Source organism: Penicillium odoratum (genome assembly GCF_028828045.1).
Source record: "Penicillium odoratum strain IBT 22623 chromosome Unknown utg000006l_segment0_segment0, whole genome shotgun sequence".
NCBI lineage: Eukaryota > Fungi > Ascomycota > Eurotiomycetes > Eurotiales > Aspergillaceae > Penicillium > Penicillium odoratum.
The window spans coordinates 2,285,845-2,311,750 of record NW_026643148.1 but is presented as its reverse complement, the minus strand read 5'-3'; the positions used below and the strand labels follow the sequence as shown (position 1 = coordinate 2,311,750).

At 49.8% G+C, this 25,906-nt stretch overlaps 10 protein-coding genes across 10 annotated transcripts; 5 read left to right on the top strand and 5 right to left on the bottom strand.

The window, feature by feature from the left end:
• Window positions 1-1,126: 1,126 nt before the first annotated feature.
• Window positions 1,127-5,974, top strand: N7520_009315 (chromatin segregase YTA7; the record flags this gene model as incomplete). Its single annotated transcript, XM_057143249.1, has 1 exon — window positions 1,127-5,974. One exon carries the CDS (start codon window positions 1,127-1,129, stop codon window positions 5,972-5,974), a length of 4,848 nt encoding a protein of 1,615 aa, XP_056992537.1.
• Window positions 5,975-6,696: 722 nt separating this feature from the next.
• Window positions 6,697-7,666, top strand: N7520_009314 (Sec63 complex subunit SEC66; the record flags this gene model as incomplete). The annotated part of the gene is made up of 3 exons (XM_057143248.1): window positions 6,697-6,796; window positions 6,935-7,239; window positions 7,298-7,666. The coding sequence occupies 3 exons, from the start codon at window positions 6,697-6,699 to the stop codon at window positions 7,664-7,666; spliced, it is 774 nt and encodes a 257-aa protein (XP_056992536.1).
• Window positions 7,667-7,923: 257 nt separating this feature from the next.
• Window positions 7,924-10,494, bottom strand: N7520_009313 (pentatricopeptide repeat protein; the record flags this gene model as incomplete). The annotated part of the gene is made up of 1 exon (XM_057143247.1): window positions 7,924-10,494. One exon carries the CDS (start codon window positions 10,492-10,494, stop codon window positions 7,924-7,926), a length of 2,571 nt encoding a protein of 856 aa, XP_056992535.1.
• Window positions 10,495-10,646: 152 nt separating this feature from the next.
• Window positions 10,647-13,126, top strand: N7520_009312 (uncharacterized protein; the record flags this gene model as incomplete). Its single annotated transcript, XM_057143246.1, has 8 exons — window positions 10,647-10,706; window positions 10,776-10,988; window positions 11,047-11,120; window positions 11,171-11,405; window positions 11,457-11,596; window positions 11,648-11,921; window positions 11,971-12,092; window positions 12,142-13,126. 8 exons carry the CDS (start codon window positions 10,647-10,649, stop codon window positions 13,124-13,126), a joined length of 2,103 nt encoding a protein of 700 aa, XP_056992534.1.
• Window positions 13,127-13,288: 162 nt separating this feature from the next.
• Window positions 13,289-14,477, bottom strand: N7520_009311 (uncharacterized protein; the record flags this gene model as incomplete). Its single annotated transcript, XM_057143245.1, has 5 exons — window positions 13,289-13,923; window positions 13,972-14,108; window positions 14,158-14,218; window positions 14,269-14,388; window positions 14,435-14,477. The coding sequence occupies 5 exons, from the start codon at window positions 14,475-14,477 to the stop codon at window positions 13,289-13,291; spliced, it is 996 nt and encodes a 331-aa protein (XP_056992533.1).
• A 148-nt stretch (window positions 14,478-14,625) lies between these two features.
• On the top strand, window positions 14,626-17,406 carry N7520_009310 (snoRNA-binding rRNA-processing protein NOP14; the record flags this gene model as incomplete). The annotated part of the gene is made up of 2 exons (XM_057143244.1): window positions 14,626-14,913; window positions 14,971-17,406. The coding sequence occupies 2 exons, from the start codon at window positions 14,626-14,628 to the stop codon at window positions 17,404-17,406; spliced, it is 2,724 nt and encodes a 907-aa protein (XP_056992532.1).
• A 264-nt stretch (window positions 17,407-17,670) lies between these two features.
• On the bottom strand, window positions 17,671-19,390 carry N7520_009309 (uncharacterized protein; the record flags this gene model as incomplete). The annotated part of the gene is made up of 3 exons (XM_057143243.1): window positions 17,671-18,711; window positions 18,768-19,127; window positions 19,181-19,390. The coding sequence occupies 3 exons, from the start codon at window positions 19,388-19,390 to the stop codon at window positions 17,671-17,673; spliced, it is 1,611 nt and encodes a 536-aa protein (XP_056992531.1).
• A 333-nt stretch (window positions 19,391-19,723) lies between these two features.
• On the top strand, window positions 19,724-20,838 carry N7520_009308 (putative G-patch domain protein; the record flags this gene model as incomplete). The annotated part of the gene is made up of 2 exons (XM_057143242.1): window positions 19,724-19,822; window positions 19,894-20,838. The coding sequence occupies 2 exons, from the start codon at window positions 19,724-19,726 to the stop codon at window positions 20,836-20,838; spliced, it is 1,044 nt and encodes a 347-aa protein (XP_056992530.1).
• Window positions 20,839-21,143: 305 nt separating this feature from the next.
• On the bottom strand, window positions 21,144-21,998 carry N7520_009307 (uncharacterized protein; the record flags this gene model as incomplete). The annotated part of the gene is made up of 1 exon (XM_057143241.1): window positions 21,144-21,998. One exon carries the CDS (start codon window positions 21,996-21,998, stop codon window positions 21,144-21,146), a length of 855 nt encoding a protein of 284 aa, XP_056992529.1.
• Window positions 21,999-22,826: 828 nt separating this feature from the next.
• On the bottom strand, window positions 22,827-23,498 carry N7520_009306 (uncharacterized protein; the record flags this gene model as incomplete). Its single annotated transcript, XM_057143240.1, has 4 exons — window positions 22,827-22,877; window positions 22,930-23,036; window positions 23,086-23,373; window positions 23,426-23,498. 4 exons carry the CDS (start codon window positions 23,496-23,498, stop codon window positions 22,827-22,829), a joined length of 519 nt encoding a protein of 172 aa, XP_056992528.1.
• Window positions 23,499-25,906: the final 2,408 nt, after the last annotated feature.

Below are 25,906 nucleotides of genomic sequence, written 5' to 3'. Positions count from 1 at the left end.
GGATTGTGGGCTCCATAGATGCAGGTGTGCAGTGTGGGCGGACTGGAGGATGGTTTTAGTCGACAAACCGGCCTATCGATTGAAAGATTCATCCATGGCTCTCAAGAATGCCAGTCTACGTACGAGTTTGAATTGATTGATAGATTTCGATATGACTATAATATTCTTCAGCGACTAGTCACTTAGTAACGCGGTCAGCTAGTAGATCCTTAGTCAGCGATCACATGATATCAGGTCTTGAATTCTGGTGGGCAGCAATGAAAGGGAGCCACAACCCAAATAATGAAACGGTTCCGGGTTACGATACTCCACGTCCCTGACTGCTCTCTGACATCTCCTTCTGCCACCATGTCCGGTCCGGTCTCCCCTCAACATGGGAGCTCGAATCCGCCCAAAAAAGGGCAAAGACAAACTAAACTTGCCACATACAGATGATTAAAGACCTCCATATTCCTGGATCTCAGCGATTACATGGAGGAATCATATCATTGAGGTGGTGGGCAATGACAGGGCGACTATTCACTTGGGGGTGGTACGTGCACGTATGTGACTAATCACGCCACAGTTTGTGGCTGAAGTGAATGTGTTCAGCGCGAGTCCCTTCCGCCCTGGGGTCATTCACTCAGTCGTCGGTCGCGATATTCAAAGAACAGAAAAGGTCCCCGGTCTAACACACTTCTACAGCTCTACAATTTGTTCTGCTGTGTGGTTGACTTGATCGTCTTTTCTTTGTTTTATCTCCACGCGTCGGTGCCGAGTCCGTGAGGCCCTGCCCTGGCCCCGACTTGCGCTCCACCATCGATTCGTTACTGACCAACCCAACCGCGTTAATCCCCAATTGTCATCAGATATTGTGGGCTTCCTCCCTGCTAATTGCCCTGGTGAAGGGCTGCGCGTCACCATATTCCCTGTCATTCGCTGGACGAAGACCTGTTTGTCATTGGTAAACTCCCACCCCGACGTCCTTGTTCTCGCGATCCCGATCTAAGGACCCGTCGGTTTCATCCGACCTGCCTCAACTCGATCTACTATCCTCGCTGTATTTATGAAATATGCCTTGACTCATTGTAGCTAACGCTTTTGTTTCACAGTGATTTTCTCATCCTCCCCCGCCCATCCCGACGCCATGCGCCGTGGTTCCAAGCGCTCCCTCGAGGAGCTTGCTAACAAGTCCGACTCGAATGACGAGGACTGGAGCGAAGGCTCCCAACCCCCAGATTCGCGACGAGCTGCTCGAAAGAGCAAGTCGAGCCCCAAGAAGCGATCCCGACCCGCGAAAAAGCAGCGCCGCCACTCAGGCGACATCGTTTCGGATGACGATGCCCTTACCACTGACGATGAAGACCTATCTGTTCAAGAATCGGAAGATTCCGACGATCCCTCTGTGCCGCGAAATGTACGAGGAACGGCACGCCGTCGAACAACCCAGAACCGTCCGCTCTACGAGGAGCCTGATTCTGACGAGCCATCCCCACCTGATGATGAAGATGATGAACTTGCTCCCGAATCCCCACCGAAGAGAAAACGGACTGTTGTGAAATTGAAGCTTCGACCCGAGATTCTGTCACAAGCCAATCGACGTACCACTCGCCGTACCCGCGGTGCTTCAGAAGACATCTACGCTCTGACTAATTCAGGCCGACACATGGAAACCGTCGAGCGGGGTACAATGACTCCAGAGGCTGAGGTACAACGGCATGGTTCGCGAGCCCCTCGGGAGTCAGCCATTCCCGAGGAATCCATGGAAACATCTGCAGAGATCCAGGCCTCGCTCGAGGTTCTGGAAAGCGATGCCCCAATGGAAGGCGATACGGTCATCGGCCAGGATGATGAACAAGATCGGCCTGATACTCAGATGTCCATGGAAGACGGTGTTGTCCCTGAGTCGTTGAACGGCGATGCGAAAAACGAGAACAACGATGAGGATGATGACGACGAAGATGTAGGCCCCATCACTCGGCGACGAACCAGACCGAGCCTTCTCGGACTACACGATGAAGAGGAGGTCGATGAAGCATTCGTGCCTGATGAGGGGCCCCAGCCCCGTCGATCTGGTCGCAAGCAGCCCCCTCGAAGCTCACAGCGCAAAAATCGCGACGAGGAGAGTGATTTTGAACCAGAAGAAGAAGATTCTCATGATGATGACGAGGCCTCGCTATCTGGAAATTCTGCTGCCTCGCCGCAAAAGAGCATGGGCCACGATGACGAGGACAGCTCAGCTAGCCGTCGTGCCGGCCTGCGCAAACGACCATCTCAATCTCGTGGTCAGTCGGAAGTCGCAGATGAGCTAGCCGAGGAACTTCAAGACCTTCGGGGTGGTCGCGCTCGACGACGTGCGCCTGAGATCATTTACGAGAAGCCGCGTCGGAGTCGCAAAAATGTTGACTACCGCATTATTCGCCCTGATCTATTGCTCGCCACGGACGATGTTGAGAACGATATCACAGAGTCTCCTTCTCGTCGTGGACGTGGCGGAGGAGGTGGAACCTGGCAGCGAAGCTTCCTCCCGATAACTGGTCCCTTCGGAGGCAACAGTGTCCTGTCTGTGCTCAACCCCGCTGGTCCTGCCGGTCCTGCCGGTGCGGCTGGAGGTGTTGATAGTGACAGCAGTGATGATGAGTTTGCCCGGCCAAAGGGCAGTCTTCTCCCTGGACAAACCCATTCTGCAGAGAACGCTCAACACCTCGCGGGTACGCCGGCGAACTTTGGTAAGATTCCGGACAAGCAAACGCTGGCGGACGCAGATCCACTTGGGGTGGACCTGAATGTCAATTTCGATAGCGTAGGAGGTCTCCAGGGACACATCGATCAACTGAAGGAAATGGTTTCACTCCCGCTGTTGTACCCGGAGATTTTCCAACGCTTCCACATTACTCCTCCTCGAGGTGTGTTGTTCCATGGACCTCCAGGAACCGGAAAGACGCTTTTAGCTCGGGCTTTAGCCAACAGTGTCAGTTCCGAGGGCCGCAAGGTTAGCTTTTACATGAGAAAGGGCGCCGATACGTTGAGCAAATGGGTCGGTGAGGCCGAGCGACAATTACGACTTCTCTTTGAAGAGGCTCGCAAGAACCAACCCAGTATCATCTTCTTTGATGAAATTGACGGGTTGGCTCCCGTGCGATCAAGCAAGCAGGAACAGATCCATGCCTCCATTGTGTCGACCTTGCTGGCGTTGATGGATGGCATGGACGGCCGAGGTCAAGTCATTGTGATCGGTGCCACCAACCGGCCTGATTCAGTTGATCCTGCCCTCCGTCGTCCTGGTCGTTTTGATCGCGAATTCTACTTCCCTCTTCCCAATATCGAAGGCCGTCGCGCCATCCTCGATATTCACACCAAGGGCTGGGACCCAGCGCTTCCAGGCGACATCAAAGATGAGCTTGCGAAGATTACCAAGGGGTATGGAGGTGCTGATCTACGAGCCCTTTGCACTGAGGCTGCTCTCAATGCTGTACAGCGAAAGTATCCTCAAATTTACAAGTCGGACAAGAAGCTTGTGATCGAACCGAAGAATATTGACATTCTTCCCAAAGATTTCATGATTGCTGCTAAGAAAATGGTTCCCTCTTCAGAACGATCTAGCTCCTCTGGAGCATCAGCGTTGCCTCACAATGTTGAGCCTCTGCTCCGTCAGTCCTTGGCAGATATCCAGAAAGCCCTGTCGGAGGTTCTTCCCCAGCGCAAAAAACTCACTGCCTTAGAAGAAGCTCAGTATGAGGAACCTGCAGACAACAATGGATTCCGTCGTGAACAGATGATCCAGGAGTTTGATCGGTCGCGTGTATTCCGCCCTCGCATGCTTCTCCGCGGCCCCCAGGGAATGGGTCAACAATATCTTGCCGGCGCTCTTCTGCACCACTTTGAGGGTCTACATGTCCAAGCTTTCGATCTCCCAACACTTCTCAGTGATTCGACGCGATCACCGGAAGCCACGGTTATTCAGCTTTTTTCGGAAGTCAAGCGGCACAGACCGAGTGTGATCTACATTCCTAATATTCAGACATGGTTCGAGACGGTCGGTCCCACTGTCATTTCCACATTTTTGGGTCTGTTGCGATCATTGCCTCCCTCTGATCCAGTTCTGTTACTCGGTGTTCTTGAGTCCAACGGAGACGATGTGGATGAATCTTTGGTTAAACAGTTATTCGGATTCTCGAAGAAGAATTTGTTTACTATTCCTTCTCCTGATAGAGTTGCACGTCGCGAGTTCTTTGGTAAACTCATTGAATACGTCAAAACCGCCCCCTCGGACTTCCCTGACCCTGAAAATCGCAAGAAGCGCCAGCTGGAAGAGCTTGAGGTTGCGCCTCCACCCCCTCCAGCAAGCGAAACACCGCTCAGCAAGGAAGAACGCAGGGCTCAAAAGAAGAGGGACCGTCACACTATGAACGTTCTCAAGATTCGTATCCAACCTGTTATGGATCAGCTCCGCAAATATAAGAAATTTCGCGCTCCTGTAATTGACGATAGTCAGATTCGATACCTGTGGGATGAAGCCGACCCGAACATCGTCACCAGTGATCTCCCTCCTGAGGAACAAGGCATTTATCGTCCATATGAAAGGGGCTTTGATAAAGAAGGTGTCCCGGGCCTTGTAGAGGTTGCGACTGGGAAGTTCTACTACAACCTGGAGACTGTGACCATCGAGAAACGTCTGTCGAACGGATACTACAAACGGCCCTGTGATTTCCTGGCAGACATCAGGCGGATGACGAAGGATGCCCGCCAGACGGGAGACGTGGACCGAATATTGAAGGCGAATGAACTGCTAGCCAATGTTGAAGTTGATATGAGCGCTCTTGAGGCAGCTGATCCGAATCTTGGGGTAGAATGTGAGGCTCTTTACTTGCGAGAGGTAGCTCGTGAGAAAGAAGCCGCTGAGAAAGCCAAGCGCGCTCGGGAAGCGGAGGATCAGCGGCTGCGAGAGCAAGAGGCCGCTGAAGAAGCCGCCGCTGCCCCTCAGGGCAACACCGAGTCGGACCTATCCAATGGCCCCGTCAAGACAACCTCACGCCCAGTGACACCTAATCAACAGTCACACGTGAGCTTTGCAAACGGATACCAGAACGGCGGTGGCTCGGACCTAAATGAGCCTGGCCCTAACGGCCTGAGCAACGGATCTCACGGCGATGGCGATGGCGATGTCGACGGTGATGTCTTTATGTCTAATTCCGAGGATCAATCGGGCAGCAAAGATACCTTGAACAGCTCGTTCGGACCGTCTGCGCAGCCTAAGCCTGCATATTCGCACACTGCGCCGTCTCAGCAAATCCGCCGCGAGTCTGGCATGTCCAGCTTGTCTCAAAAAGGTCCCATGACGCCAATGGCTCCTGGCTCCCAGCCCGGGGATTACACCAATGAAGCATCTACAACCCAAACTACCTCATACAAGAAGTCCTCCGATCACTCCTCAAATCAAAATGACCACACCCAGAGTCCCAATGCTTCCCGACTCGAGTACCCCGATCTTACCCAGTATCCTGACCGTGTCTCCCAAGACGACCACCTGCCTGATACCCAGCAAGGTGGCAGCAGCCAACTTTCCCCTCGCCCCCGAGATTCGCTGGCCTCGAACCAGACAGAGCTTGACCCCACATTGAATGGAAGCCAGTCTCAGTCAAAGCCTCAGCCTCCGTTGTTTGCCGAGGCTTTGAAGCCCACCAACCACGCTTCTGTTACCCTTCAGTCACTGCTCAATGAGCAAACTCCCGAGCTCGTTCTTGACCTTGCCTACGTCGAGCATGTTCACGGGCACTTGGCCGAACACACTAGTGGATGCTCCGTTGAGCAACTGGAGCAGATCAACACATATCTCATGGACTTTGTGTGGCAAACGCGCGGCGAGTGGAACCGCACTACTGTCACCAAAGGCATCAAGGAGACCTTTGAAGAAGTCATGGACGATATGCAGGCCATGCAGGACATCGGGCCGACCAGCCAGAACAGGGCTGTCATGGAACATTCAAGCTTCTAAGTACGGATGTTGGGGCCCAAATGTGATGGCTGCTTACTCTTTTCGAGCATTATTTTCTTGTTCATACGTCCATCCTTATTAAAGGTGATTTTGTCAGCTCAGACAGCATTGTTCTTTTTTGTCTCTTTTTTTGCGTTCCAAGGGCCGGTGTTCAACAGCCATTTTTTTTTCCAGGTTTCTTGTTTCGAATGTCAGGATGATAGCATTTCCAAGCAGTATCGGTGGTTTCAAGGTTATTATGGAGATGTATTAAGTACATCTAGCAATGGGAATGGAAATGATTTAATAATCATTGCATCCAAGTATGTTGAGTGTAAATCATCTGTGGGGCATCTAAGAACATGATATTGGGGGACAACATTTACATGGAGAAGAAAAATGATTACTTATAAACTCAATAAATTTCCAATCACTCTAGGGACTCTAGTATAACTCACATAACTGAGATAACTTTTGACATTGATCCAAAATAATTGATTCTCATAGAAGTGTGTGTATACAGACCATGTGATCTTGACCCACTAAACACTCTGGCCTTTGCGTTCAATGCCTTCGATACCTTCAACCTTCTTCACCCTTGCACCTTCCGAAAATATTTGGGAATTGCTGCTAAACTATGATTCCAGCTTGATTGTCATTCCTTTTAAAATTGCTAAACTACCTGAACCTCTTTACCCTTCTTTCGCCACCGATCGCGCATACACACATCCATTCCCGTCATCATGGTGGACTGGCTCAGTCTCGCCGTTCCCCTCGCCTACCTAGGCATCCTGATCGGCTCTCTAGCTACATTCTCATCTCTCTATCGGAAGCGCAAGTCCCGTACGTACTGCTACCAATTCCAGCGGCGACCAATCTCAATAGCTTCGCCAGCCCTATTCCACTTTCCGCCGGGGCTTGAGCTTGGGTTCCTTGCGCACACACAAACTCCCATGAACTAGCTAACGCGTTCGCATACAGAAAAGGCAGCCACGCTTGAACCATGGTTCCCTGCACACCTCCAACGTGACATCTACTTCTCACTCCTCCATCTTGACCCCTCCGCACAAAAAGAGAAAAAGACCCCCGCGATCCCTGAGTCCGTCGTCAAGGCTGCCCTCCTCCGCCGCGCTAGTGAAGATATCCGCCGTGTCCTCGCGCTGCGTAGCCAGAAACAGGCTCTGTCTGTGCTGCTCCAGCGCGGCAGCGTCGGTGATGACCTTTGGCAGCGCTTCTTGCGCGCCGAGAAGGAGATGGAAGAGGAAGTTAAGGATGTTGTTGCTGAAGTCAGTATTCACGTCCTGGAAATTTTCTTTGGGTTGAACACTCGCTTACATTTTATAGGCAAATGCTTATGTGCCGAACTGGGGCCAGACTATCTTCCAGTCTGCCAACGAGATGATACAGAATGATATTTACCGGCAAAGGATGACTGAGCAGCAAGATAAGGTTGCTGAGGAGAAGGAGTGGTGGAATAAGAAGAAGGCTAATACTCAGGAACAATTCATGAAGGAATTGAATGAGGGATCTGAGTCGACTGCGCAAACTGCTCCCAGGTCTCCGGAGTCTGCTTCGGAGTCTGCTCCGGCTGCACCTGCTGCTCCTGCTGCTACTGCGCAGGTAAGTGATGATGAGCCGGTGTTGGTTGAGGCGGAGCCGTCGAGTAGTACTCCGTCTGGTGGAAAGAAGAAGAAGGGGAAGGGCAAGAAATAGATTATAGGCCTGTAACATTACTTTTTTTCTCTTGGTTGGGCTTTATTAAACAATTGAGCATTTCATGACAATCTTGGTCATCTGGCGTAATGAATTCAGATATAAGTTCTGGTAGTAAGATCTTGGAGAAGAATAATATACATTTCGAATCAGATCGAGCAAAATAAATCTAATATACAGGGCTTGATGATTAACGACAAAAGTACAAATGCGCCGAAGTATGCGATGCAAATCCTTAGCAAACCAAAATCCCCAAATTATAGCAATTGGCTATCATCCACTCCCAAGGGCAAGCCAAGATCGATTTCTGGTAGTTCCATCTCCACTGCAGCTTGTGCCAATTTCTTCTCAACCTGCACGGGGTCTAGACGATTTGTCCGACTCAACACAATGCGCAGCAGCTGGGCCATAATCTCGAGCTGGTACTGCTGTGTCTCATGTGGATCAAGCTGCTCAACACTCAAGCCCTGGGCCTGGAGAGCCATTGACTTGCGTTCGCCGAGTAATGCAAGAAGTCGATTGACTTGTCCTATATTTTCTTTACTGCGTGGAGTAGACGATAACCGTCGGAGACGATGCTTAGGTGTATCGGCAGGTACACCGGCTAGACGCGCAACTTGGAGAACAATCAAACGAGCAGTCACGTCATCTGGTGCAAATCCAAATGTCGCTCGCATCGAATAGATTGCCAGAAGAGTACCCGGTATATCTTTGGATAAACAGAAACAACGTACAATCTGGTCATAGAGTTCTTTGGAGAACTCGGAGTTTGTAACCTTGCGGGCCCGTGGGGTGAGCTGGGAATACCACCGCATCATACCAGCGAACAGCTGGCGAGCAGATGGGAATCCCGCATCGAAAGAGGTGCGACCACGGTCAAACTGCAGTTTTGCGCAATCCCACAGGCATGCGTAGGTCTCTAGATCGGGTCGGACGGAGGCGGACATCTTTTGAAACTTGGTCCAGAGAGCACGGATATCTTGCTTGCGAAGTTCGGCATAGAGAAGGTGGTTCATGAAGTAGGAGTTTGGTTGGATGTGGGCGTCACCAAGGCACTTGACCAGGTACTTGATCATGTCGTCGTCGCCTCGGCGCGTGTAGTGGAGAAGAAGGATAGAGAATGTCTCGATACTAGCAGGCGGCACCTCACGTTTCATCCAGCGCGGGAGTCGGCTGGGTTCCACTGCCTGATGTTGGACCTGAAGCTGGGGCATCGTTTCAACAGGCTGATATCGCTTCCACACGGCGTCGATACGATGTTGAATCATTGACCACGCTAGTCGTTCTGCTTTGTCTCGTGCCTGGGGATTGCCCTCATGGAGCCATCCAGCAACCAAGCCATTAAGATGCTTGGTATCCGGTCGCACACCTCGCTCGTACATGAGCTCAATTACTAATGCAGCTGAATCGACCTGACCCATTCCAATAAGCTTCTTCATCCAGCTGGCATAGAAGAACCTATTTTGAAATTGACGAGGCAACATCGTGAGTGCCGATAAAGAGACCTTGTTCACGGCCTCCTCATTGATGCTCGACGCGTGAAGATTGCCGGCGAGGCCAAGAGCTGCTTGATATACGGCTGTGGAGTCTTTAGCAGGGTCTTGTCCCGTCACCATCATATCCTTGAAGATAGCGACCGCAGTATCCAATCGGCCAGCCGTCAAAAGTCCGATACTGATCTGATCATAGTCTTCCATGGTCATTTCTGGACCCAAAAAAGTTTTTAGCTGCAAGTATAACGCCCATGCCTTCACCTCCGCTTCCTTCCCTGGAACCAGGCCCCATGCTGTGATAACCGGGATGAGAACTCTCGGCTGCCGAGATTGATCGTTTGAAAGGAATGCCAAGGCGATATCCTGGGCTCGTTGAGGGTCCTTTGCGGCCGCAAAGAGGCGTACACCGAGCATCCAATATTCCTCGAGATCATCCTTTTCCTGCGAAAGCTCTGATTGATATGCCTCCCATTGTTCCAATGCCATGTTGGTCGCACCACCAGTGTGCAAAGCTTGGATATATGACAGAATCTGGGGCTTGGCAAGCGATCTCCCGACGGACGTCGAATCTTGGAAAAGGGTTTGCAGGTGTGTTGAGCGTACAGTATTGGATAATTGAGATGTAGTTTGTGATTTCCATACTTCTTGCATGGCGTCGGGAGGTAGTGCTTCGAGAAATCCTGGGATTGCTTGTTTGCATCGGCGATACGCTTTCCATACTTCCTGACAAGCGCGATCATCCGATGGATTCATCGTATATTGTCGAAGAGCCTTTCTGAAACGTTCACCGTACGGATGAGAGTTGGAACCCACTAGCTTCCTGGCCTCCGAGGCTTTTCGCGCAGCTGCCTTGCGTTGTTCTCTGGCACTGTCCTGCAAGTTCTCTTGCTCAAATGCCAGGCCCTCAAACTCCTTTTTCAGCATATCGTCCAGCTCCTCGTCAAACACATCATCCAAAGACGGCTGCGGTTCTAATGGTCCACGTTCTTCTTCATATTTTCGAAGGGCCTCGAGGGCAATTTTTCGGTCGTCTTCTGGTAGACTCTGGATAAACGGACCGTCGGGGTCGAATGGTCCTTTCTCTAGAATTTTGAGCTCCTGCTGAATCTTTGTGAGCTCCTCCTGCACCTCCTCTCGCTCCTGAAGCTCTTCAGCCTCAGGGTCGACCTTCCGTCGCTTCTGACCGGGGGCATCTTGTTCGTAAAAGTTGACCTTATCATTTGGCCCACCGAAGTCAAGCCGACGCGCCGTTACAGCGCTAAAAGCGCGCAGGGAAACCGGCGGATTGCGCGCCGCATGGTGCCATCGAGCTCCTCGAATAGCCTGGCGGAGCATATGGGGAGTGATTAGGTCATTTGAGGGACTTGGATAAGGTGGGAAAGACTGGAAGTTCTGCACGGAACACCATTAATCCTACCTCTTTCGGTCTAGCGCGCCCCGTTGACTTATCTCTCCTTCTTCGATGCGACACTCAATTGCGACCAGCAATGGATCCCGATAGACTGGAAGATGCGTTGGATCTGTCGAAGGACAGGTCCCAGAACCAGGTATGCTTTTTTTTGTTTTCCAACTCCTCGGCTAAGGCTCAAGAGTGGACGACTAACGTGGAAAACAAGGGTGTGTACATTTACCAGCCCGCAAAAGCTGGCAAAGCTTCCGGTGAACGACCCTCGAAACGCCGTAAGGTCTCGATGAACAAAGAATCGAATGAGAAACCCGATAGCCCAGGCTTTGTGTCCTTGTTGAACGGAGACGAGAGCGCCGAGTGTGTGAAGTTGCGATACGACACCTACAAGCAACTATGGGCGGAGCAAGAACGCAAGATTCAGGTAGGGGCATGGAGCGATCCTGGTCGAGAGATTTGTTGCTGACATCGGTTCAATGAAGTTGGTTCTTGAAGATGTTGACGCTGGCGTTTTGAAGGACGTGCTAGCTTTCGTGAGGGAGACATCACCACAAACGTAAGATGACCTTCCCCATGGAGAATTACTTGTTTCTGATGAGAATTTAGGTGCAACGGATGTATTCCGACAGCACTAGTCACTGTGGGATCCAATGTCTCCTCGCTCAGTAGATTGCTCTCTCGCCTCAATGATCAACTCACATCGACCAATGAAGGTGGTGTGATCGTCCTCGAGTCCGGCGATGCACCCAATTTAAAAACATCCTTGAAAAACATCATTCGAGCGGCAGTGACCAACACCGAGGGAAATGATGGCTACCAGAGATTCCTCACAGATCGTTCTGTACGTGTCTACCAGTACATGGGCCACTAGCTCGTGCTAACAGAAGGGCAGGGACCTCGAGTGCTCGGGTATGATTTAGATCTACTCTACGACTACGTCCAAAGGAGAGGCACCAAAAAATTAGTGCTTGCTTTCCGGGACAGTGAAGCCTTTGATCCCGGTCTATTGACCGATCTGTTTTCACTTTTCACGTGAGTATTAGTCTGCCAGATATCATTAAGCTATTACTAATGCTTACCTAGATCCTGGCTTGATCGGATACCATTCACAATATTGCTTGGAATTTCAACATCTGTTGAGATCTTTGAAGGTCGGCTACCCCGCTCGTGTGTCTCGTTGCTCCAGGGAAAGCACTTTGAGGTTCAAGAAGCAGGTAACTGCGTGGACCGTATCTACGCAGCGCTTCAGACTAGCTCAGATGGAAGAATTTGGGTTGGTCGCAATATAAGTAGCACCCTGTTTGAAAGAGCAAGCGACTATTTCCAAACCCCTGAAGCCTTCAGTCGCATGGTCAAGGTAACAGTGCTTCCCCATTTTCTCAGATCCTTGTCTAATTTCGTCGCAGTACGCGTGCATGTCGCACTTTTTTGCCAATCCCCTCGCTGTGCTTCTGGGAAATCTAGACATTTCTATCCTGTCGCAAGGCCAATTTTGTGAAGCTATCAGAAACCTACCGTCATTCCGAATGTAAGTACATGTTCTAACTACCTGTTGAGCTCATGACTAACTCTCTCAGGTTTTGTGAGGACCTAGTAGAAACAGGTTCCACAAATGAAGCGCGGAGTATGATAGAGGACGATGCTTATCTACTGCGGGCAGCCTTGGACCACGTTGACGCCGGTCAGCAAGCAATGCGTCACCTCTTCCGTGCAGTGCTTGTCATCCATACATGTCTCCAACATACCCAGGCCACGAAAAAGATGACCATCTCAGATCTCTCGGTTCGTGCCCTTGCTGGGGAACTCATTGAGTCACCACTTGTGGAGGATATGCTGGCCACGGTCAGGACTCTCGACTCTGAGAAGCTGGGCGAAGTGCTAGACACCCTTCCAAAGACACTATCAGATGATTCGCCTCTCCCTGGAATTCAAGCCGATTTGAAGGTCTTGCTACAGGCATATCCTGGCTCTTTACCGTTACGCAGCGAATATAATATCAACAGCTCTGTGATGAAAACAACTGTTATTCAGCAACGGGTTCTGCTCACCAAGGGCAAAGCCAATCTGCCCGAGCAAGATATTGAGTACACTCAGATCATCGATCGTCTAGTGGGTGCGTTGCAGGAGTATTTTACCGAGACTTTGGCTCGACCACAGGATCTCTTCATGCATGAAGCGTTTGTTTATGACCTGCGCAATCCCCTGAAAGAAACCTTCACGCCTCGGCCCCGTTTTGCTATTGAACGTGCCCTGGCTAGTCCGTTTGATTATTTGATCTCTACTGATGCTGCTGCTGTCGGGGCCAAGATCTCCGCAAAACAGCCAGCTACTGCCATCTTGTATCAACTTTATCTGGAGTCAGGTGCGCTGGTCAACGTTCATGATCTGTGGCAGGCTTTCTATGGAATCTACGAAAGCGACCAAGGCAAGAAGAAAGTCGATGAGCGAGTGGTCATGTCTTTATTCTATAGTGCTTTGTCCGATATGAAGATGTTTGGCATGATTAAGACTAGTCGGAAGAAGACTGATCACTTGGCCAAGTCGGCATGGATGGGATTGTAGTCTATAATGAGCATTGACATCAATGAAATTTGCATTTTTCGCATTTCAATCACAATCACATTTGCCAATCCTGGCGGGGTATCATACATTCTCTGAAGTAATAAAAGTAAAGCTTGCGGTTGAAACTAGTCTCAGGTGATGACTGAGTCACGACCAGCTATCCTAAAGTGGTCGCTGGATAATATCGTCTCTTCCAAGCGGTCGACCCCCTTCACTTAGAACCATAGCTTCTCTTCGCCGTCGACGAAGAGCTTGCTCATCCGCGTTGCTTTCTCGGGGCCTGCGTGATGAGGATCCTCGGTAAGAGCCAGCTGTATCTTCTCCATCAACCATCCATACATCACCGTCATCGTCATCGTCGCCATAATCTTGCTCATTCTCTTCTTCAATCAGGCTACCCATCAACCCATGCTTTCGTAATTGCTTTATTCCTTCGGAATGTGTGGTCAAGTTATGGAATATGGAGCTCATGAGTGTGTCATCGGACCACCATGTTTTTAAGAGACTCTCCACATCCTGTCGCCGTGGCGGCTCGTCCAAGGCACATGGGAATGGGTATTTGGTAAGCCATCGAGTCACGATTCCGGCTTCTAATGCCGCGGGAATATTTTCGGGGAGCAGGGTGTTGAGGATCTGTAGTGCTTTCTTCTCGCCGAGAGGTCGAGTCCTAGCAAGAACGGGTGAAGTGGTGGGATACGTCACCTCAGTATGCTCTTCTAGAAAGTTGCAGAGACAGTTGATGATGGCTGTGTATGCAGGAAGATCACGAAGCCGACTGCAGACTGAAGTTCGAGATACTGTAAATGTTCAGCATCACAGCAGGGAACCTTCAATGGTATACATACAGGCTCGATTCGAGACCAGGAAATGGAGCGCAGTTAGCGCTCGACCTTGTCGTGCTTTATTCTTGCTTGATAGATCCTCTAGAAGAATATCGCGTGTGTCGCCCTTCGTTGATCGTTCGGCAATGATGCGGAGAGCTCTATAGCTGTGTTAATAGTTGTTGCGCATTGAATGTGAGGCCTTCATACGCAGCACGTAGGTCATGGCTTGTACTCGAGGAAAGCTTCAGGAGGGTGTCTAACTTGAGAGCTGAAGTATTGTTAGTAGCGATTTGACTAAAATTGGCCAGTCTACTTTACCATCCTCCGTCCCCTCGCTGATGATCTTGTCTTCCCGATCGACATGTTTGATCTCCGTCAGATCAACAACTTGACGGAGATCTGTAGCGATGCCGCGTACGGCGAAGAAAAGGGATATGCCTGTCAGAGTCAGTGAATTTTCATCCAAAATATCACCAGTACCAACCTAGACATAGCCATAATACACCATCACCAGAAAAAGGCGCCATGGTGGTTGAATCATCATGGAGGTAACTCCATGCGGAGAGATGCGCGGCAGAATATCGCCGACCGAGGGCGGTATCTTTTTTTTCTTCAACCGCTGGTTTACAAGCAAAAGAAGAAAACTATACATTCCCACGCATTCAACACGCCACAATGCCGCCCTCTCAGCTCAAGCAGCTGAAAGCGTCACTTCGGGACAGCGGCGTCGTTGGTCCTCAGCAATCCAAAAAGCAAAAGCGCCAGAACGCAAAATCTGGTGCTACGGCGCAAAACCGGAACCAGCGCAATGCCGCTTTGCAGGCCATTCGGGATCGATTCAACCCCTTTGAGATCAAAGTTCCCTCGGGCAGAAGCAAATTCGAATCTACTACCCGAGATGGCAACTCAACTGCTGCTGTGCGCAATCGCCCAGGAGTCACCAAGTCACTTGGAGAGGAAAGGGTATGTGAATTTCCAACACCTTTCACGATCACAAGCTAACAAGTCCTCAATCTTTAGCGCCGAGCTACGCTTCTACAAGAAATGAACAACCGGAACAGAGTTGGTGGACTTGTTGATCGCCGATTCGGTGAGAACGACCCGACCATGACACCCGAAGAGCGGGCTGCCGAACGATTCGCCCGAGAAAGTCAAAAGAAGATGCGCAAGGAGTCTATGTTTAACCTTGAGGAGGAGGAGGATGAGTTCCAGCTTACCCATATGGGTCAATCTCTGTCATTTGACGAGGCCAATCGTGACGACTTTGAGATGGGCGAGATGGACGGCGATCTGAAAGGCGAAGAATCCGACGACGAGGCGACACGGAAGCGCAAGCGCTTTATCGATGACGAAGCAAATGAGGAAGATTTCATCCACGACCCGGATGCAGAAGATCAGCCCGAACGCAAGAAGTCTAAGGCCGAGGTTATGAAGGAAGTCATTGCCAAATCCAAGTTCTATAAGCAAGAACGGCAAAAAGCCAAGGAAGATGATGAGGATTTACGAGATGAATTGGACCAGGAGCTCCCCGATCTTTTTGAGGCCTTGCGAGGTATGAAGGCCCCGGGCAAGCCCGAGCCTGTTCAGCAAGACCTGGATACCATGAACCCAGAGCGTGCCGCTATGCTCCAAGGGGTTGAGAAGACAGATGCTGAGAAGCAGTACGACCAACGGATCAGGCAATTGACTTTCGACAAGCGATCTGCGCCCACGGACCGTACAAAGACAGAGGAAGAGAAGGTGGAGGAAGAAGCTGAAAGGCTAAAGAAACTCGAGGAAAATCGACTCAAGCGCATGCGCGGTGAACATGTTAGCGACGACGAAGATGACGACGACAAGGAATCATTTGTCCAGGATGATGATGATGATGATGAGTCGATGATTGATGATGCGACAGCCTTTGGTCTTCCCACATATGAGCCACGGAAAGACCTGGCTGTTGAAGACGAAGATGATTTCATTATTGACGACGATCTGGTCGAGACGAGGTCTAATGCCAGCCTTGATATGGATGGAAGCGATATGGAGGAGGAGGATCTCTCGGAAGACGATGAATCCGAGCAGTCGGAACAGGAAGACGAGCTCATCAATGGAATGTCCTTACCGGCTGCCAATGCAGTATCAACAGCTGTTGCAGCTAACCAAACCGAGGAGGGCAAATTGGCCTTTACCTATCCCTGCCCAGACGACCATGAGGCTTTCCTTGCTTTGATCGATGGAGTACCTAGCCAGGATGTGACGACTGTCATCCAGCGCATTCGTGCCTTGCACCACCCCCGTCTTCATCCCGATAACAAGGCCAAGCTGGGTCGGTTTGCCGAGATTCTCATTGAACATGTTTCCTACATGGCGAACCAGCCCGAGGAATTGTCATTTGCCCTCATGGAAAATATTCTTCGTCATGTGCACTCGTTGGCCAAGACCCACCCCATGAACGTGGTTATGGCCTTCCGTGCTCGTCTTCGTGAGATTTCCAACGACCGTCCGTTGAGCTTGCTCCCTGGTGATCTTGCCATCCTCACCGGCATCTCGACTGTCTTCCCTACATCGGATCATTTCCATGCCGTGTCAACGCCCGCTCATCTGTGCATTGCACGATTCTTGGGACAGTGCTCAGTCAACACTCTGTCTGATTTCACAACCGGTGCTTTTGTCACGAGTCTTTTCCTCCAGTACCAAGCAGTCTCGAAGAGATACATGCCTGAGTTCATGAACTACATTCTCAATGCTCTTTGCAACCTCGCTCCCACCGAGCCCGCATCTAAACTGGGATGTTTCCCATCCCGCAAATCCGAGGAATCTGTTCGACTCGCACCATCTCAAAAGGTCACTCCCCGCAAGCTGCAATTCCGTGACATCATTACTTCTCCATCAGACCCTCAGGCTGAGGAAGACTTGAAGATTTCCCTCGTGACTACTTTCGTCTCCCTCCTTGATACCGCGTCGGATCTTTGGGCTGAAAAGTCCGCCTTCACCGAGATCTTTACTCCTGTCGAGGCCATCTTGAACCATCTTAAGGAATCTTTCAAGACCAAGGCCTTCTCCGCAGCTCGGGCCCCGATCCAGTCCACAATGGACAAGCTCGACGCTCACTTGGTGAAAGCCCACCTCACCCGCCGCCCCCTCCTTCTCCACAACCACCGTCCCTTGGCTATCAAATCCGCCATCCCCAAGTTCGAGGAGAACTTCAACCCGGACAAGCACTACGACCCGGATCGCGAGCGTGCCGAGTCCAACCGTCTCAAGGCCGAGTACAAACGCGAGAAGAAGGGCGCCATGCGCGAACTTCGCAAGGATGCCAGCTTCGTTGCTCGCGAGAAGTTGCGCGAGAAGAAGGAGCGCGATTCCGAGTACGAGAAGAAGTACAAGCGTCTTGTTGCGGAGATTCAGAACGAGGAAGGTCGTGCTGCCAACGACTACGAACGCGAGAAGCGGGGACGTCAGGGCAAGCGTTAATAGTCTGCTTGTCTTGTTTCGATACCATTTGGCATACGTTCATATATCTCGTTTCCTTTTTACATATAGTCTTCATTGCCCTTTTCACAGGGCTGGTGCATGGGTGGGGAATCAAAAGTCGACGTCCATTATCAAATCTCCCGCCATAGAGCGTAATTGTAATGTACCAAAGCAAAAAGGCCCTGCATGACCATGCGTCGTCATATCAACGACCTCAAGACAGACTATGCACGAGCTATGATATATACAGTATCAGACGAAACACTATTGTCTCAACTCGACGCCAATGTCAATCAGATAATTACAACGTTCCTGCTGCTTCGCTGGCACCCTCTCCATCCGTGTCTTATTGGTTCGTAAGAAGATGCGCTTATAAGCATCATCTCCCTCGCCCCAGGTGTGCCAAATGGGGCTGGAAGATTCTCGATAGGTGTTCGGATCCAAAGTTCGCACAAAGCTTGTCCAGTAGCCCTGCATTACAGGTACAATGTTGGCATTGCTGGTATAATATGAGTCAGGGGGAGTCGTGCTGACATGGTCCGGTCCCCAGATGGCATTCACTTCAACGGTGTGTGATGTTCCAAAACCCTTGGCTTCATCTTCGGGGTCCAAAACGGCATAGTGGTAGTTCCAGCTTGGAACGCCTGCTGCAGCGTAGATGGAGGACATGTGGATTCCAGGACAAATGTATCGAATTTCGCCATATGCATTACTGGCGGGCCGCCAGTAAGAACCAGCATTGGGAAATTCTCGAGTCTGGTTCTCGTTGAGGTACATTTCGTTGACCTTGTTCATTTGGGCTTTTGTCATACTTGGGAATTGATTTTTGATGAAGGTATCCGCTTGGGCAACACTGGACGTTCCAACTGGGGCGAAGATCGTGCCTTCGTTTGTGTCATCACCAAATATCACTGGGACTTTGACGAATTTCCCCTGCTCGAACAGGGTGTATGTGTAGTCTTGAACTAGATCTCCATCGATCGTCGGGCTGTATAGGTATAAGGGCTTTCCCGGTGCTCCTGGTAATGGCGTGACAATATTCTCGCTCTGTAGGGCGCGGACATCGAGGTCACGGAGACATGCCAGTGTATTTTCACTATCGCTGCACCCCGTGCGAGTAACCAGTCTGTTGTAGGCGAACTGACTCTCGGTCACATTCAGCACTGTTCCGAAGCTTTGTGATTCAGCGGCTGCCCCAATAAATAGTCCATCGTCTCGTCCACCGTATGCCGAGAGTAAAAAGGTGACTGATGCTCCTCCAGCACTGTCACCACCGATAACGACGTGATCTGGATCTCCCCCGAACTAACATGAAATGTATAAGCCTCATTAACGCAAGTGTATATGCCAATGTCTCGTACCTTGCTGATATGTTTCTGCACCCACTCAAGCGCCTTTAGCTGATCCTTCAATCCATTATTCAAGCTTGCACCCTGTGACACTTCTTCAGAAGCAAGAAAACCAAACGGCCCGACGCGGTAGTTGAAGGTCACAACCACAATGTTGTGTCCCGAGGCTTGAATCAAACCAGACCCGTTATAATTAGGGTTTGACAGCGCAGCAAAGCCACCCCCTTGAATAAAAAAGTATACAGGAAGAGACGCCTTCGAAGTGAAGGCCTTGGTAGGGGCATAAACGTCTATGAAGAGACAGTCCTCCGCGGTCCTCGATGGTATAGTTGCATTTCGCCTACCAGCGACTGGAATACATATCGGGCCATGCTAGGGAAAACATGTCAGCCGGGGATTAAAAGAGTCTCGTGTACCAAACAAACCTGCGTAGCCTGTTGAGCTCCTGTGACAGGGGAAGGGTCTTCAGGCTCCTCGAATCGCAAGTCTCCCACTGGCGCGGCAGCATAGCGCATCCCAAGCCACTGAGATATTCCCATTGAATTTGAGCGGCCATGATACTTAGCATAACCCAAGTCCACCACTGGGGACTCCAATGCCAGTGCCAGTGAGAACAATAAGAATAAAGCCAACATGACAGAAAAGACCGTGATGCAGAAAGGAAGAGACAGCCTACATGTTTAAATCCAAATAAACAAAGCCGGTTCCGGATTCAAAGACCGAGAAATCTAGCCAAGGGTTTCTCCCCTAAGGGGGAAAAAGCAAATGGAGATCAACTTCTGATTTCGACCAGATTAATCCCTAGATACCAAACATTGGAAGTTGAGCCAAGTTTCTCCTTGCATATCAAAGAGACAGTATTTTACGTTTGTTGGCTGGCGCAATCTCCACTTTACGGCTTTTTTCCCCGCAACTTAATCTGCTTGGAAAATCTGCACGTTTTACCCAAAGTTCATCCCATTCCCACCATGGCCTCCGATGATGAGGATGACTACATGTCCATGGTAATTGAAGAGCCTACACAGAAAGAATCATTTACCCAACGGAAACGGAGAGAACAACGAGAGGTACCCACATTCCTGGATTTGCGCCCTTTGCATGCGGTCCGCGCGGATCACTAATTTTCCTTCTCATTTAGGCAGAAGCTCGAGGAAGAGTCCCCTCCAAAGCAGAACGAGCTGCACAGGAAGCTATCCGACGCGATGAAGCTCTAGCAAAGAGTACCCTCGACCCATCGAACAAGGGGTTCAAGATGATGGCCAAGCTGGGCTTCAAGGCCGGAGATACCCTGGGAAAACGCGACTCGCATACACCAGATATGAAGCTCGACTCGACAACTCGAGCGATGCAGGCACGCACGGAGCCGCTGAATCTCACTTTGAAGGATGGTCGGGGAGGTATCGGGTTGGATAGTGAGAAGAAACGGAAGATTCGTGAGGAGGCCGAGGAAATGACTAAAAAGATTAAGCGCGAGGAAGGGGATTATCGTGGTCGGGTTCGTGAAGAGCGCGAGTTACGACGTACTGAGGCGCAGGTTCGGGCAGCACAGAAGGTTGCTGAGAGGCTGGATATAGAGGCCGATGAGACTGTCCAAATCCAGGGGGAATCACGTACCGAGGAAGACGCGTCTAGAGAGGACAAGGACGAGACTGAAGATCAGAAACCTAGGCCTAAGCGGGTAAAGCCGACTTCGCAAATCAATGTCCTTTATCGTGGACTGGTCAAGGAATACGAGGATCGTGAGCGGGAGAAGCAGGCTCGACATGCCCTTCAAACTTCTCTTCCATCTTCGTTCTTCGGGAACCCTAAATTGCCAGGCTACGAGGATGAGGACTTGGAGCGGGAGGACAAACAGGCCATTGGGAACCAGCTGGGTCCATATACTGCAGCGTTGGAGCAGGAGCTGGAAGAAGAAGATCCTGAATTGGAGGCCTTCAATGCTCTGGATCCCTCTGAACGCCTTGAGAAGCTGGTTAAACATCTGCGTGACACGTACCGGTATTGTTTTTGGTGCAAATACCGTTACGAATCCGATGAAGAATTAGAAGCTTGTCCTGGGTTGACGGAGGAGGATCATGATTAAACAGCGATAAGTGATGCATCATTTCCTTTGATCTTTTTAGCGACAGCTGTTGAACAGCTCAGACTTTTACTATGTGCAATGATGTTTACTGCTCAAAACAGAACTCATATCGATAGATTCCACCCTGGGTAATCCTAGTATACACAAAAGCCCTTGGTATCATAACAAAAAATAAACAAAACAAAGAACCCCAGATATAGACCGCTCCATATGCCTCGGTCTCAACCTAGCGCACTGCGCTGATCATGCAGAAATATCACAAAAGCAAATACAAGTCACAGAATTATGTTTATAAGAGTCCAACATCAGCCGATCTTCTCCATTAGCTCATCCAACGACCGATTTTTGCATTTCTGCAATGCTTGGTAACATCCTTCGCAGATGCGCAAGCAGCAGAACACACATCGATGTCGGATCTCCTGGTTGACCTTGTGGCATGTCTGGCATGGAAGTGGACACCACACGTTCTGAGCCACGGGCATATTCCGATGCCCCTGAAAGCAGGCAAAGTGGACTTGGCTCAAGGGCGCCGCAGTGGGCTCGACGTCCGGCATGGGGGGTACAGACACCTCTTCGCTGGACAGGTCCTCGAGAGGAGTTCCAGGACCTTCGGGAGTGGGAATGAAGTCTTCAAGGGGGGTCAAGGCCTCGTTGTCGTCACTAGCTGGGGGAGATAACGTCACCGGGGGGGCGTTTTGGGGTGAGGCTTGATGCTGCGGCTTGGATTGCACTGGCTGCTCCGGTCTGACCAGTGCCAATGAAGCGTGCACTTGTGATTGGGGTGAAGCCGCTTGCGGTGTTGCTGGTGGAGATTGTGCTTGCGATTCCGATTGCGATTGCGGTACGGGTACGGTCACCGGCTGAGCATTTCCAATGGGTGCACCATTGGCAACTTTTCGTCGCGGTGGCACTTTGGTCAACATGCGCGGGGGAGGAGGAACTTGATCTTTCGGTGGAGGCGGTAGCTCCTTGGTCGGCGGGGCTTTTTGTGGCGGCAAGGAAGGAACCACCACCACCGGTGAAGGCAATTCTTCCTCGGTTGTTTTCACCTCGGATTTCTTGGAGAATGAGAACTGTGATTTGGCAGCTCCATGTTTCATCGCCGATAGAGATGGAACTCTCAGGCCACGAGGGCGCTTTTCGGAATCGAAAATCGCCATGACAATTCAGATTATAGTTCGAGTCACGATGTCGGGATTATATTATCAGCGCCACAAGAGTTGGCGATCTTTAGGGCCCGACGGGTCTCCGTGCGCAAATGTCAGGGTCCAAAGATTGCGAACTGGAGGTATAGAGAAATGAGAAAGAAATGGATATAAGAGGATAGATGAAAGAAGAAAAACCAAAGATCGAGTCCCTTAATCTTACTTAGGGGGAAAATGCAGGTTTTCGTTCGTTAGATTTGAATCCACTTTTTTTTTCTCGGTTCAATCCATCGAGTTCAAAGTCCGGATCGTTGGATTTTGTATCAAAACCCATGTAATCTTGGAACTAGTTAGTTAAGACTCGTCATCCCCTTTTCATGCCCAATGATTCATTTGCAGTCGATCGCATCCAGCGGGAATGTAGAAACTTGAATCACGATCGCCGGACCCAGCGATTGGATGATATGAGGAATGAGGAGCTTTGATACCCGAGCTGGTGGATATCTTTGCAAAGAACTGGATTTTTGTTTCATCTTCAGCGAATCCGATGCCATGATAAGTAAATGATTTTGACCCATCACAAAGTTGTAATCGATCAGCTATCGAAACATGATCCGGCGCTAAGAACCAATAGATCCAAAAAATTTCCTGTACAATGCATCAGCGCCCCCTGAAACTACCGGAGCCGTCCAGTCGTTTACCCGGCATTCCTTTATGCCACTTTACTGTGATATAATTGGTGATCGGCTCGGTCAAAGCCGCCATCACTGGAATTTCCGTTGTCGTCATATTTACTTTGACTTTACATTTTACTTGACATCAATCCGGGATTATGAAGGTGAATTAACTATCGCCTTCCGCAACGGGCATATATGATCGGCGTTCTCGTGCAGCCTGAGTTAACCGTTAGTCGCTGCCTGCAGCCCAAAACGATTCTTCCGCTTACCTCCAGATATCGCTCAATCCAGGGCTTGGCAAGCGCCCAGGCAAGCAGTCCGCCTGTAGCAAAGATAAAAATAAATACTACCGCTTCATCCTTGCGTGAATCCCGCTCTATACTGATCAGTCTTGTTTGCTTTTCTTCTGTCCATCTGTCACTCACGGAAGCAAGTAGTGAAAACATCCTCCTCCTTCGCCCCTTTGCATGTCGGGAGTTCGTAGTTCAGACAAAATTTGCGATTGCAGTCATTGCAGCTGAGTGCGCGGTATTTTTGTGCTCGTGGGGTGATGTCGTGGTCGCCTTCTGAGTTCGCTTCCACACTTTCGAATGCGCGCTCGTCAAGACTTAGGACATTGTCGATGGAGGGTGATCCAGAGCTGGATTTGGCTGGGTCGAGAGGGATGATGGTGCTATTGGAGAAGCAGGTGCATTTGCAGAAGGAGGTCGGTGCTGGAGGCAGAAGGTTAGCATCTGGCAGGTCAATCTTGAACTGCGCTCTTACTAGAGGCCAAGGTCAGGGAGGTGAGAGATAGGATTGTCAAAAGCAACAATATAAATTGCGACTTTCCAAACATGATGAACGCAGGAGATAGTAACTCCCAAGTCAATTCAATCTCGTGCTTAATGGAGATGACGCGGTTATCTGTTATCAGTATGTCACGTGGGGTCCACTCTAGATCTATGGATTGAATGATCTTCAACACAAACACAAACACAGTAACATACTCGCCGATTGTGGACCTCTTTGGTCTTAGTCCCAATGTTGAAGGTCGACTGGAAGACCCTATTTTGCCTTATATATCATGACTGACAATGTATGGAGATATATTTCCTTTCAGAATATTTCATGGAGCCCTCATTCAGGCTTGCCCAGCCTTCTTGAGGGGTATCCCCTTTTATCGAATGGATTGCACAACTGGATCAGGAAATATGGGTCGTTCAGGACAGATCATCCTAGTAGGTACAGATGGAAGCCGGGCCATCATTCTGATGGATTCATCACCGAGCGAAGAAAACGTCAATCCCCCAAATTCCCACCATCACAGTCCGAACACGGTTTCACTGACCCCTATTTGTTTGTTCCTTGAGTGTATATCGAGGCTTGAGAAGGTATAAACCGACTGTGTCGCGAAGCCAGCTACGGCGTGTGCCCATGATGCCCTCTGCAGACTCGCGCCTGGTAGAGATACTTCATATATTTCTCGTCGTCTCTGTGAATCGGCTTGTTGAGGCCCACAGTGAGGACATTGTTTGCTGCAATATTTTGTTATCCTCATAGATGAGTCTGGTTGTTGAAGATCAATAGTTGTATATGCAAGGGGTCGGCGTGAGTGGTTGAAAGTGATGTAAGTGGTGACAGTAGAACGAGTCGGGGAAGTTGGTGGATGATGGAATGAAGAGAAGAGAAAATTGAGAAACAGCATGGAGAGTCATCTCTCACTTCATGTTGTTCCTTCACTTCCATGTATGCCCATCTTCAGAGCAGTTCATTTTCCCTCGCAAATTAGCTCCACATATTCTGTATCAAATATCCTCACTCTGTGATCGTTGCCTAGGTTCTTTTGGGTTGCCCCTGATACGAATTGAGTTTCAAAGAACACAGACTATCTTTGGCGGGTTGAACAGCACCTAAAGGGCTGCGGGGCTGTTAAGATTGACTCGCACTCTGAATATGGCTACAGTGTAAACTGTTAAGATGCTAAGTCGCAGAATGTTCAGTTCTAGAGCAATTCTCGTAGTTTAGAAAAGGGCCTTGGTATAAAGTATCAATTTAGGGTAGAGCATTTATCATTCTGCTTGATCTCTATACTATTATATCATTGGATGATGAAATTGGTGAATTTTTGTGTTCGTAGTATATGCATGTACCCATCTGACAACATATCGAAGGTCATATCAATTTGCATGACACTCATTTCATACCGGAAAATCCATGCTGGAGAGATGTGAGGAAGGATGAAAGGGAATCTCGAAAACGGTAGGCAGTGCGCTAGTCCTTTTCAGATCCTTTATTATGGCTGACATGGTCAAATTAATGAAAAACACCAAAAAAATGAGACTTGCTCCCTTAAGTTTCTGCCTAGGTTTAACTCTTTAACTAATAAGCTAGTTTACTACAGGTGGATTTTGTCGATCTTTGAGTACAGTAAAATGCAGAGTTAGAGAGGGTGGTGAATACAAATATGTGATTTAGCTGCTCCGTCCTCAAGATCCTTATGGTCTGCTGTAGACTGTAGGTATGACAATACAAATCTTGGAAGGTTGCGCTTAAGGTCAATAGTTCATCCATAAATGTGATGTGATACCTACTAAGGTATGTACCTGCCCATGTGACTCGCATCAATTTCCAGCTGTTTTGGCTTTCTAACCTTCTTTGCTATTGTTCTGTCCTTCTGCATCCCCGTTTTTTACCAAATATAAACCTGAACCTTCCTTGTTTCAACTCCAAGCATATCTTCGCTCGCTACATATATACACTATTGATAAGCAGCAACCCTCTCAACGTCCCCTGCCTTGGAATGAGACAAGGTCAGGGATCATGGGAACTCCCAGTGGGGTGATGCCAATCGGTTCCAAGGCCTGATTTGTGCCTCTACTGTCAACTTCGGATTCCTTCAAGGTCTTGAGGATAAGATCTTCCATTATCACTCTGGATTCGATAAGTTCAAATGGATGTCATATTTTGGGAATCCTGACTAGACGTACCGTCTAAATAGCACAAAACTCTAGTTGATGATGGCGACACAGCTATCAGAATCGCCCATTCTAGACATGAAGGCTACTGACTACGCAGTGGCTTTGGAAGTATGGGTGACCGATATCTTCATTGCTAAGACATGGTTCGAGTGATGTGATCCATGCCCGCTCTTCCATGCTGTGGCGCGCTTCGCTCAAGCCGCGACAAGGTTTAATCAGGATGTGGCGTTGCTGACACCACAGCCACTTCCTTGGTGGAAGCCAAAATCCGATCGTAAGATGCAGG